Here is a 13,000-nt window from a genome sequence, read left to right as displayed (position 1 = left end):
AAGCTGCAGTTTTCCAGGGGCTCAAGTGAATAGAGATGAGAAAGATTTTTGAGGGTGACCCTTAAAAACAATTAAAATAGGAAGGAATTTTCTTTCTATCTCTGGTGGAGGGTGGGCTGTGCTGCTGAAGCCCAGAGCCACCCCCGGGGCTGTGCCTCTGCTTTGGGGTTTGTTCTGTCAGAGATGGAAGCGCACAGTTCAGACCGCACTCATCGCTCCCAGCCCAGAAACCGCAGACGTTTCCTCTCTGCCTCCACATAATAAAGCAGAGTCATAAAGATTTCAGACTAATAAACGTTGGCCTTTAGGGTGCTCTCAACTTTTATCGGGCTAATAAGATTTTTGACTTACATGGAAGGGAAGAGGTAAACAGAGCTGTTATGAACCTGGTGTTCTCACTGGGGCTCTCGGGCTCCGGTATCACTCTGTGATGAAAAGCTCAGGCAGCCTCCAGGCAAACCACAGTGACAGAGTTCCTGTGGATGGGTCTTCATGGAATATCTGGGCTTAATTACCTGTCTGATACCAAACTGTTGTAGGTGTGCAAGGGCAGGGAGAGCTGCACCGTCTGAGCTTTGTTGTCTCTTTGCTCCCTCTGACTGAAACTGGGACCTTCCCTCCCTCTCCTTGGGTTACACCTCAGCCTGTTGCCACCACTTCCAAATGTGCCCCAATCTCCTTACTTAGCAGGGCCAGCAGCAATTCCCAGGTGTTCAGTTCAGTTGAGAATTGGTTTTATCATCACTGGTTTTTATGGCTGATAAAGTTGGGGGTGTCATTAAACAGTGAGTTTAGGATAAAATTTCAACAAGAGGGAAGGGAGGTGTTGAGTATAAACAGACATAAACTTAGTTATTTTCTAGAAATTATTTATTTAAAATTTAAAACCATATTACTTCATACAGCAAACTGTGCACTTTGATATATCACAGTGTCTTAAAAAGGAAAATAATCAGAATTTTTTATTTTTTTTTATTTTTTGGAAATTGTATTTACATTAGCCTAGAATGATCAGCAAGTAACACAGTTACTATGAAACCAAAATTGTTACAAAATGTTTACAAAAAACTATATTCATAGAAATTCTGCATGTCCACAAAGGAAAATCCCCTGAATATCACGGAGACTATTTTTTCCTTTTTCCCACTCTTTTCTGTTGTTTTTTCTTTTTCTTTTTTTGTCTTTTTTTTTTTTTTTGAGAAACATGTCAAAGTCAGGTACAGAGCAGAGCAGAGGGTTTGCGATGCCAACGCCTGGGAATGCTCCTGCCCTGTCAGCCCTGAGCACCCCCAGGGATTGCTGTACCCCACAGAATGTGCTGGGGTCTCTGGGGTGAGCACTGGGTGATCCACAGAGATCCACAGGGTCCTTTGCTGTGACCTTTCCAGAGCCCACTGTGCTGACACTCAGCTGAATCCCAGTAGCCCCACTGAGGGGGAGCAGAGGGTGCCCAGAGCTGGAGCTGGAGCTGGAGCTGGAGCTGGAGCTGGTGCCCCTTTGCATATTCCAACTCTCTGTGGGTCTGCCCCCTTGACATTGAACCCAACACACGCTGTAGGTTGCCTCCAACAAAAAATTCACCCCAGGAGACCTGCTGGCTGTCCCTGCTCTGTCTCATGGGAGAGCTGGAGGGAAAAAGCAAGTGAAAAGGGGATGACGAGCTGAGGTGACAACAGTTTAGATACAGTTCGATAGCCCAAATCTGCTTTTTCTGCATTTCCTCCTGTATTTTTGTATTTTTCTGTATTTCCTTCTCACTTTTCCAGTTCCTCTGCCCTAGTGAAGAAAGGAACTGAGTTAACCAGCATTTGGAAGTCAGATGATTTTTAAGATGTGAGTCATCACTAGTCCCAGCAAGGTGACAGACCAGCAGAAGGCTTTGAGGCTTTGTCATCGAGGCTGCCCCTTTCCCAAGTCTCCCAAGGCAAGGCTGCGAGGCATCGGGCTCTCTCTCCTCCTCTGGGATTAACACACATGGCTTTGCACTCCCGGGAGGAGGAGCACAGGGAGGCACAGGAGAGGCTCCGGGCTCTGTGTGAACCCTCCTGGGTGAGCTCCCACTGGGCCCCACAGGAAAGCTGAGGGCTGAGACCACCCATGTCCCCTCAGGTCACAGTGAGTGGGGGCCAGGGGAGGGCTGGGGGTCTGGCAGCTCCTGTGCATTGTTTGGGTGGTGCAGAACGTTCCCTTGTTGGTGCATGTCAAATGTGTTGGTGATGAAAATTTCAACATAAAACCTTAATGTGGATACAAGAATTTAGCTGCTATTCGTGGCTGATTTAGGGGTGTAGGGAGGGAAGGAAAAGGTTAATCTGCAGGGCTTGGTCTGGCTGGCAGTGACACCAGTAATCCCAGATGCTCACCTGTCACTGGGACCTTTGTGAGTCAAATCAAATCAGGCTGGTGTCAAAGAGAAATAAATTGGGTTTGTGGCATTAGCAATATTTATTTATTTGAAAAAAAAATCTGTCACGAAGCAAAATGATTGCTGTTTCTTGGGGCATTTTACTCTCTGGACATTTAAAGCCAGTTTCAGGCTTTGTTTTAATCTCTGCTTTAATTGTAAAAATCTCTAAGACCTTAGGAATCTGCAAAGGAAAACATGAAATCTACTACTCTGACAAGCCTAAGGATTTTCAAAGGAATACAGAAAGCATGTCATTGGCTTTGGGAAGCTGCTTCACACTTCAGTCTGTCCTCTGCTCTAGGTAATTGGTCAGCAAACTACTAAGAATCTGATGCTGTGTTGGCAGCTTTCACCCCCAATTTTTCATGGGTTTCATGAAAAGGTGAAAATGAATGTTGAATTCTTTGCATATCTTTACTTGAGTCAAAGTATGACAAATCACCTGGTTTTGTTTGGGGTCACTCTGTTGCTTCTTTACCTCACGAAAAAAGCAAAACAAGGACAAACTGTGTTCCATGCTGGGGTGGGGGAGCAGCTCTCCCACCTCGAGCTAATTTCCTAATTCTGCTCAGCTCAAGACAACCTTCCCGACTGAGAGCAGAGAGGAACAGGTGGGGAAAATTCCGAAATCAGCTACAAACAGGTTTGTTCCTTTGGGTGAGGAGAAACCCTCCAGAATGGCTGTGCAGCTCGGGGAGGGCAAACGGGGTCAGTTCAGTGGCCAGTTCCTGTGGTGGCCATGGCACAGACTGAGGCTCCAGTGCAGAGCTGGGCACTGGCTGCTCCATCCCTGCCCTGCCTGCCCTCCACACAGGCAGTGTCCTGCAGGTCACTGTCCACCTCACCAGTGCAGGTGAAGGAGGTTGCTGTTTTCTACACCACCAATGTTTAAATCAGAGCTTTTAAGCACCTTTGCATCATCTGTGTGACATTCTGGGTTACCATGGGCAGAAGCATTTCTGTTTGTTTGTGAGTGAATCTGGAGTGTCCTGCTGGCCCCTGCAGGTCCTGGGAGCTGAGGGATGTTTACTTGAGTGTTACTTTAGGTCAGCAGAGGGGTCTTTGGTAATTCCTTCTAAATTCATTGCAGGACCAACCTTCTGGGTTAAGCAACCTGAAAATAACAAGATAGTTCATGGAAGATTTCCTAAAAACATTTTAGTGTGTGTTTGCTTAAATCCCATGGAGAGGCAGCCCAAGGGGCAGTGGTTCATGGCTGGAGCAGGAGGGACACCAGGCTTGGCACTGGCACTGCTGCTTGTCCCAGGCCAGCACTGGCACCACAGGCTGGGACTCATCTTTCAGGTCCTTGATGCCATGGAGAGCATTTAGTCCTAAACCAGCCCCATAGTCCCCTCCTGATCGGGAGCTGTCAGTGCTGTTGAATTTCATGGAAAATGGTACTTTTGGCTCTTGGAAGCAGCTCTGCTCACACCGCTGTTGGAGCCCATGGCTCAGTCACTTCCTGTGCTTCTCTGTGGGAGAGACTGAGCTTTGCGGGAAGAGCAAAGAAGGAGCTGAGAACCTGGAGATCATATTGTCACCCTGGGTTCGAGCTGGAGCCTGGCACGGGGTGTGTGGGTGGTGTCACTCAGAGATGCAGCAGGTCCCTGGCCAGGAGCTCGGCTCTGTTCAGGCTTACTCACCCCTTCCCAGTCAGGTGTCCTGGATCTGCTGTGGACTATGTGTTGCCTTCTCCCACCGTGCTCCCACATGGACGTCCAGCTCTGAATGGCCACAGCCAGCACAGCCATGAGGTGAGGGGTCACTGTGAGTTGTTTCCAGAGCAGGCACAGCCTTGACCATCCTGGTGCTTCCCAGATGCCTCTCCCTTTCCCAGTGTATCCAAATGTGCAGTGAGTGTCAGTGTGGTGCTCACACCTTGACTGAGTGTTCCTGTTTATTGCCGTGCTGAGGGAGCCGTGCTCGAGGCTCCTCCTCACCTGCTCACCGGCAGGTTGGCTCAATTCTGCTTCACCTTCATGTGTTTTCAGTGTGTAAACATCAGACTCCTAGGTGGTGGTTTGATTTCATGAGGCCTGGAGGATTGAAGCATTAAAAAATAAAGAGAGGAAAAGTAACAAACCAAAAGCAAAAAGCTCCAAGACCCACGTTACTGTCTGTGCTTGGAAATTGTGGCTCCTCTGCAGCTGGGTTGCAAAGGCCTTCTTCCTGAAATGAACAAACAAGGCTTTTTTCTTTTTTTCCTCTTTTTTTTTTCTTCTTGTTTTTTTAATCCTCTCTTTCCCAGTTAAGAACGCATCCAGCCATGTCTGCTGCAAATCCTTCCCTCCCACCCCCTCCCTGTTCCCATTCCCTAGGGGAACACAGGTGCCAATCCAGTGTTGCAGGTCATGTTGTCCTTGCCGGGGAGCCGTCGGTCGTTGAAGGTGTGCATGTTGATCACCGCGTCCGTCTTCACCATCACGGGGGGCTGGGGCTTGTGCTTGACCCGGCGCTGGCAGGTGAGGGACAGCCGGATCTCATCAGCCATGGCACTGCAGAAGGAGCGCTGCGGACAGTGGGGACAAAACGCTCCGTTATTCCCGCAGGGTTCTGCTCCCTCTGCACGTGGCGGGGCTGGAGCGGCTCTGTGGAGGGTGAACAAGGGGTTTGGGCTGTTTAAGGCATGGGCTGTGCTCGGCAGGACTGCAGGGATGTGCGGGCACCTGGCTGACCCCTCTCCCTTGGTAAGGACTGTTCCTTTGATGCGCTAAATCCTGCGCGAAGTCAGAGCGGGAGGTGCCTGCTGGAGTGCCAGCGCTGCGTAATCCCTGCGGGACGCTGAGAAGGCTCTGACTCCCTCAGCGCTGGGAGTCAGAAGCCATGGGATCCTGCTGGGCTTGCGAGTGGGCAGCTTTCCCTCCTCTTTCTAGTCCATCACAAGGGCAGCTCCCTTTGATTTCTGGCCATGCACACAAATGCATGTTCCACTTACTGCACCCAAGGAAGAGGGAAGAACGCAAATGCAGTTCTGTTGCTTGCTGAGCACTGATCAACCACTGTGGGCAGGATGGGGCTGTGTCTATGAGGATGGTGAAGAGTTGATAAGACTGTCAGGCTTCCTGGTGGGCCCTGACTTGTTCCTTGGGGATTCTTTGAATGGGAGTGGAGAGAAGATGCGTGTACATTTTGCTCAGAATGCAACAGGATTGTGTGTGATGGTGGTGAGTGGATGGAACAGATCAGCAAGGTCCCTCCCAGGGACCTCTGTCTGTACTTTCATGACTTGTCAGCTTGCTCAAAACTACCCTACCACTGATTCCTGGTCTGGTTGCTGAAGCAGCAATGACCCTGATCAGGGCAGACGTGACTTTTCCCCCTGAGCGAAGGCCATTGGAGCGACAGATCAATGAGCCTCAGGGGTTGGTGGTTTGGCAGTGCTGGGTCTCTGCCTCCTCCCTGCCTGCCTCTGGGGTCAGTGCGTGAAACCCTCCATGTCTGGGCTAAGGGGGTGCAGGAAGGGAGCAATCGGTACCTGCTCACGCTCCGCTGTTTTGCGCAGCTTGTAGATGAACTCCACCATGGCCACAAAGACAGACAGCACCAGGCCTGCTGCCAGCACAATGAAGATGCCCCCGATGTTCTGGATGCCCAGAGCACTGGCCTCCTTGTTCTCATCCTCAGGACAGCCATTCCCCCGCCACCACTTCTCTTTCATGACATGGAGCTTGTCCTCCTCCTGGAGCTGGAGGATGGCAATGGTGATCTTGTCCCTGTACGGTGACCCTGGGGAGGGAAACACTGTGAGACACAATGGGAAGGTGGGACAAAAATCCCACCAAATAGGGAAGGTATCTGTGTTAGAGCAGGGCAGCTCAGACCTCTCTTTAGCAGGCAGTGTGAGTTTTATTATTTGGAAATTCGCGATTTTGAGTGGATTATCTTAATCCCTTCTGTTGTGTTTGTAGGAACCAACCCCCCTCAGGGTACCTGCAGATTCCCCTGCTATCACTTACCCATTGGTGTCCCAATCCCGTAGCCTTTGGAGTCGATGAGCCCCCCAATCTGGGTGAGGTTGCAGTTCCTCTGGGTGATGTACTCGATGGTGGTGGATTCCATCAGCAGGGCGTAATCAGCTGTGAGGGTTCGCTGGATCCCCTCTTCATTGTTTTTAACCAGTGCTGTGGGTTTGCTGCTCATGAAAGCCCACATTTTTTCAAATGTGGAAATTTTGGATTTCTGGAAAAGTGATATCCCCACCCCCAAAACAAGAATGAATCTTCCATTTGCTGAAACCTGTTATCTTTTCAGTAAATATTAATAGTAACAACAATAATACTACTAATAATAATAGCAGTTGAAAACAGGTCACACATTGGAGTTACCACCAATTTGACCTTAAATACCACTGTACTTTCATTGCTCCATGTTGTTTGGTTTCATGTTGCCGTAGTAAGAGACAAAGGTTCAAGCACATGTCTTGCTGTGCAGGTGCTTCAGGTCCTTAGGAGGAACTGAACCCTTTCCTGGCTTCAGCCAGGTGCAGCAAGACCCTGCAGACCCAACTCTTGTCATGGGCAGATCTGCTTAATGTATTAGTTTGCTAACCAGGATTTGTTTACCCTTGAGAGAACAGAGAGGGTTTTGGAGGACATGGTTTTCTCTGCTACACACACTCTATGGTATTTTTGTCTTTCCTCAAGCATGGCAAGGAAATATGTCTCCTCTGAGATATGTGCAACTGCCAAACAGATTTAACGTATCCACGTAAACAGAGGCACAGAGATATTCAAGATTGTCTTATGGCTAAAAATAAGCATTGATATTCTTTCACTATCAGCAGACATTCTGTTGCAAAGGGAGGAATATGTTTTCTAGCTTGCTATTCATGTGAATGGTTTTTCCTTCTTCTAAAAAATGTGTTGGGTGAGAAGAAATAGGGGGTTTTTACGTCTTGGCGTAACATTTGAAATGTACCGTTTATCTACAAGCACTTTCTGAGGTGTCTCTGTCACTTGTCACAAAAGTCACAAAATCCCAGAATTACAGAATGGTTTGGATTGGAAGAGACCTTAAAATTCATCTAGTTCCACCCCATAGGCAGGGACACCTTCCACTAGCCCAGGTTGGTCAGAACTGGCTTTAGTTTGGGAAGATTCCCGAGATAGGCAGAGCAGTGTCCTCTTGCCATGTCTCTTCACTGGTCCTGGTGTTTCTGTGGGTCAGTGCAGCTCCCTCAGACCACTTCTGTTCCTCCAGTGGGCTCTGGAACAGGACCTGGATATTGAGGATGTGTTCCCACTGCTGCCTCCTCTTTTATGCAGCATTCTACTTTTTTACCCCAATTCCTTGTTTTTCCTAGGTCTCTTTGCCTTCTTATTCGATCAGAGGCAGCTTAGTCAGCCAAACCTCCTCCTCCACCACACTCCTTGTCGAGGCTGATAAGTTCGAGGGCTGATGAGTCCCTGTGCTTTGTCTTGAACAAGGGCAGCTGCTCAGCAGCCTCAGCAACTCAGATGCTGCAACTTCAGCTGTCATTTTTCTCCCTACAGGTCTGTGTCCTTCCATGAGGAAGCAGGAGATGGAGCCCCAGTCCTGCCCAACTGCTGCTGCCACAGCTCCCCCTCATTTTTTCAGTATCATCCAAAATGTGCCAGCACAGGTTCTTCTGATAAAGCCACTATAATTAACAGTGAAATTAGCTAAAAGTCCCTGGTAATGCTTTGTTTTCTGAATGCTTTGCCCACCCACTTACTCTTTTCCAGCAAGTTTAGCAAAAGTTAAACAAAAGATCAGCAACCTAAAGCTGGATAGTGTAGTACTGTTCAAACAAAGGCTGTTCCTCTGCCTTTAACCCTGTGGGTCCCTTCTCCTGACCAAAATACCCACGGGCTCATTTCTCCTCCATTAAAGCTCATGCTCATTATAATCCACTTGATGAATGTGCAGCAGTGGATGTGCCAGAGCAAACTTCATTCAAGAGGCAGGATAATCTCCCTCACTTGAAAATCTGGACCAGTGCCTGTAAGGTAGATTTGTGGCTTCTATCAAACCTCAAAGAGCAGCAAGAAATGTAGCCTCCAAAAGGATTATTAAATATCTGTGCATTTCAATGGGTAATTGAAATGAATCTCATGCTCAGCTGGCTGATAAGGACTTGTTTAACATTTATATAGTCCAAATCAGAAGCCTTTGGGTTCCTTGTCTCTCCGTTTCCCTCCTTCTCTTCCTGCATTTAATGCTCCTTGGGTGTTGACACAGAGTTCTTAACATCAGTGTTCTCCCAGTTTAGAGCATAGAGCAAAATAAACTGGCAAAAAATCAATAGGCTGCATTTAGTGAAGCAAATGGGACTTGCACGAGGCACTGGAGCTCTTCAGGCAACTGAAATTACATGAGACAGGGCTCCCTGGAAGAGAAAAACCACTTTTCTCTTCACCTCTTAAATCACTGCTCCTGACCAGCTTGAAAGGACTTAATTGTGTTTGGGAATGCCAGGAAGAGCCTGGATTTCTCCGTGCTGGCTCTGCTGCTTCGAGCCCAGCTCTGGGCATCCCAGGGCTGAGCCCCACTCCAGCTGGGGCTCACCTGGGTAAGGGCTGGCCATGAGGATGGAGCTGCTGGTCACTGCTCCCTCCTGCCTAAGGAGCAGCCAGGATAGAGATCCGGACACAGAGCCTGGGTTGTGCCTCATTCCTGCTCACACCTCTCCCTCATGCTCATGAGTGGAGCTTCTCCTCGATTTATTCAGGATAAATAACACCAGAATCTGGTCTGCTGTGCTCTGCATCTTAATCACCCCGTGTTAGTGCTAAATGAGATGTGTGTGAAAGCCGAGTGCCAGCCCCTCTGAATGCAGCGATCGCAGAGACGCCGAGAACGCCTCCGAGTTCATTCTTCAGAGTCACAGCTCAGAAGCCACCTTTAATAACCAGTGCTGCAGGGCCAGTCACCCAAATCAATTAATGGAATCGTTTAGAGGAGACCCTGCGAGGCATCTTGCCAAGACATATACGCTTTTTTATCAGCCAAATTGGCAAGAAAGGAACTTTCAGGCTTAAGATTTTCAATTCCAGCCTGTATGAAAAAATAAATTGATTTCCACCAACTTGAAGATACTCTCACTCTTGAGGATTTAACATTTCTGAACAAGTGTATATACACACACACTCACTCAAACACCCAGATTTCAAACTGCACGTGAGACCTGGTGTTGGTTCAGAGTGGCAGCATCCTCTGCAGGATGGGAAGGATTTCTGGCATGAGTTATAATGAACTCTAGATGCTGTTCCTAAATTATTATCTTTGTTTATTCCTGTAACTCAATCTGCATTGCCAGGGAATATATAGCTTCTCAAAAGTTCTTTTAATGAAGTCAAAATCTGCCAGTACAGTTGGTAAAACACTCTCTTCTGCTTCCCATTTGCTGTGGTCAGTTAGCTTGGCTGCACAGGGAAAACCTTTGTGGGAGCTGGATCCATCACCATGAGGCTGCCCCAGAGGTGTCTCTTGGCTCTGTTCTGTCAGGACCTTCTGTGATGTCTCCAGTGAGCTCTGCATGAACCCTCAGGCAGCCTGAGGACAGACAGAACTGGTCAGCACTTTGGGGACCACCTCAGGGAACAGCGTGCAAGGCATCTGCCTTTCTCTTCCTCCTGCTATCCATTGCTTCCTAAGATCAGCTCTCGGGATGGTGCTCTCCTCCTGCAGCCTGGGGTGAGATCCAGCTTGGACCATGGTGGGCTGCAGGGCCCAGGTGTGCTCAGGGTCAGTGGGTGCAGTTTGCAGATGATTTAACATGAGCAGTGGAGGAGAGAGTTCCTAATGTGATGGGAACAACTTTGGGAACAGCCATATAAGGAGCCAGGCAGCAGTTTGGGCCAAGTCCTAGTGGATAATCCACAAAGCAGGTGAGATCCTCATTTCTGTGCTGCCCATCAGCCTTCTGTCCCAGCAGTGACAGTGTGCTCAGAGCTGCAGGAGTGCTTGGCCTCCAGGTCTCCAGGAGCTCTCCAAGAGCCATGGCTGCCAGTGTGGACTGTGCCTGCTGGTGCCCCCCCTCAGCAGAGGAGGGGGAGGGAAGCCATGTGCACTTTGGTGTTTCTCCAGTGCCACCCATCCGAAGGAATGTGAGTCCTCAGCCAACTCCTGGTGCCCAGGGCTCTGTCCCCCCAGAGCTTTGTGTGGTGTGACAGGTGTCCCCATGGAGGTGGTGCTGCCAGACCGGAACCAAAACCACTGTGGGGATTGTCCAGGCGTTGACAGAGACCTTGCTGGGGGTGGGAGAAATCCTGGCTCTCCTCTGCACACGAAGGACAAGAGAGCAGAGCATTCCACACGGGTGCTCCCACTGCTTCAGTAATGGAAACGCTTGTCAGAGGGGACATCCCTGAGAATTCATCTCCATACAACAATGATAATAAAACAGGAAAAGGAAAATACACTGCATCAATAAACCCTGCCAGGGCCGTTAGAAGCCTGAAGTATGATTCTGATGGATAATGATATGAAGCAATAAATATGCTATGTCCTGATGATTGTTAAAAGAGACAGTTTCCTTTTATTCCCATATAAAACTCATCTTGGAAAGCATAGTTAAAGCACAGCCTGTCTTTCCCTGCTGGCTGTTCCAGGTTTATATGGCTCTGGAAGATACTACTGTGCATCCGGCCATGCCATGGACAGAACCCATGGACCAGCTCCATGGTGGGAGGAAAACAGATCCACAGTAGCACCTGGGCATTCCCAGAATTCATTAAAGGTCAAACCAAATTCCCCCTGCTTCTTTACCAGCCTCTGCTGCTGCCTGTCAAAGTAAGGATGGAGATTCAGGAAGGGCAGTGGCTCCTCAGCTGGGTCAGAGCTAAGAGAAGTTGTGGGAGAACAAGGTTCTTTGCTATTAAAATCCAACACATTGGCTTCCTTTAATGAGCCTTGGCAATTAAACTGCTGAGGCCTCTTCAAGTTTTGGTGCATCCTGTGCCTGTTCAAATATTGCAGCACCAGGTACAGCCTGCTTGGTAAAGCCTGAACTGTTTGTCACATTCATTTCCTTCTGCATTAGGGTGATGGAGGGGGAAGGAGTGTTTCCCAGTGGAGGTATGGGGAAGCCAGTCTCATTCCCGAGCCAAAAGCTGGAATCTGTCTGTGCTCCTTTTGCCTTGCCAAGGTGATAATTCCTTAATCACCCCTCATTTCTATCCCTTTATTCTCTCTCGCTTTTTAAAGTGGGTTTTTACAGGCCAGCAGTGATTTTAAAGGTCTTTTTACATCTCTCAGTTTCTTTCTGTTTTTGAGGCAACAGTGGAATCTGACTGACTTCTGAATTTAATTAGGCTTTAAATAGAAGAAGTTAATGCAATTTGATTGTGAAGCTCTGGTGGTGTTACCTTGCCCTGGATCTTAGAGGTTAATAAAACTGGACTGCATTGATACAAATACCTGAAGGACAAAAAAGATATTTAAGCTGTAAAAAATACTGGTCAGGGAGGGTACTTTGCAACATCTGTCTAGCTGTGGGTTTCATTTGTTTCCCCTCTGTCCCTGAAGTCTGGCTGGATCAGCCTTGGGGACTCTCTGGGGCTGTGCTGGCAGAGACAGGGAAGGAGCTGGATGGGTCAGATGTGGAAATTGGGAAGATGCTTTAGGGAAATGTAAGATTTTTCTGTAGGGCTTTAATATGAGCTATACCTCCTGTCCTGTTGTGCCTGGTATGTACTTAGTTTTAGGGTGTCTGAGCCAATATTGGGTACAGCCTCCAAAGCTGCTAAAATCAGTACGATTTTCTAACTGTGGCTTCAATTAGCAGCAGGGAGGGAGGATTTAGCCTTGGTGGGTCTCAGAAAAGCTATACTGTCAAGTCTGGGCAAGATGTGAGTCTGAAAGAACCTTTGTGTAAGGAGCAGCAGTGGTGGCTTGGGAGGCTTTTTGTCTTTGGATCTTTGTTCTCACTCCCGTTGGCCTCAGCGTGTTGCATCTCTGCCTGGAAGGTAGAAAGCCTCTGCCTGGTCTCACCTTGAAGAAGGTCATAGTAGCTCCATCCTTCACTGCTCCATACTCTATTTTTGTCTGCTTTGCCAAGTCATCTGCCGAGTCGATGGGGGATTCCATCCTCTCCACTGTCAGGAAGGCGGCAAGGTTGGCCGTGTAGGACGAGATGATAATTAGGGTGAAGAACCACCATATGCCACCAATGATCCGTGTAGACAGGGCTTTGGGCATCAGCTCCGAGCCTGCAGTGGGAGAAGAGAAGAGAAGTGGGGGAGAGGAAATAGAGGGAAAGGACCCATTTTATATATGTATATATTATATACGTGCATATGTAGGATTAGGCTTCACTGTCAAAACTGTAACAGTTATGCAACTACAGCCAACTGGTTTTGAGGAAAATTATCCAGACATCTTGCATGTGAGGACATCAGTGGGGTTTTTGTAGCATTTGCAGAAAAACCCTCTCCCTTGATTGCTGACCTTGGGTACAGTGCCCAATTTACAGGAAACATCCAAACTGAAGTAATTAACTGGGCTGCTTTTATGAGATTTAAATAGAAAGCTATTTATGAACTTTTATGAGTGTTTTGTTCTGCCATTTAAAAAGTGCTTTGCTTTCAAACAGATTATTTTCAAAGGATTCACTCTGGGGAGTGTGTT

General features: G+C 48.2%; 1 protein-coding gene across 1 annotated transcript in view; it reads right to left on the bottom strand.

Annotated features, from left to right (window-relative positions):
* Positions 1-4,724: 4,724 nt before the first annotated feature.
* Positions 4,725-13,000, bottom strand: part of GRIK3 (glutamate ionotropic receptor kainate type subunit 3) — a 93,617-nt gene continuing 85,341 nt past the window's right edge. The window contains exons 13-16 of the mRNA XM_071576997.1: positions 12,365-12,582; positions 6,367-6,589; positions 5,886-6,136; positions 4,725-4,919 (exon numbers count right to left, since the gene is read on the bottom strand). Coding sequence (XP_071433098.1) covers positions 4,725-4,919; positions 5,886-6,136; positions 6,367-6,589; positions 12,365-12,582 — 887 coding nt within the window. The remainder of the gene's footprint in view (positions 4,920-5,885; positions 6,137-6,366; positions 6,590-12,364; positions 12,583-13,000) is intronic.

Source organism: Pithys albifrons, chromosome 24 (assembly GCF_047495875.1).
Source record: "Pithys albifrons albifrons isolate INPA30051 chromosome 24, PitAlb_v1, whole genome shotgun sequence".
Classification (NCBI taxonomy): domain Eukaryota; kingdom Metazoa; phylum Chordata; class Aves; order Passeriformes; family Thamnophilidae; genus Pithys; species Pithys albifrons.
Note: the sequence above shows the minus strand (reverse complement) of the source record. Positions and strands in the feature narration are given on the sequence as shown.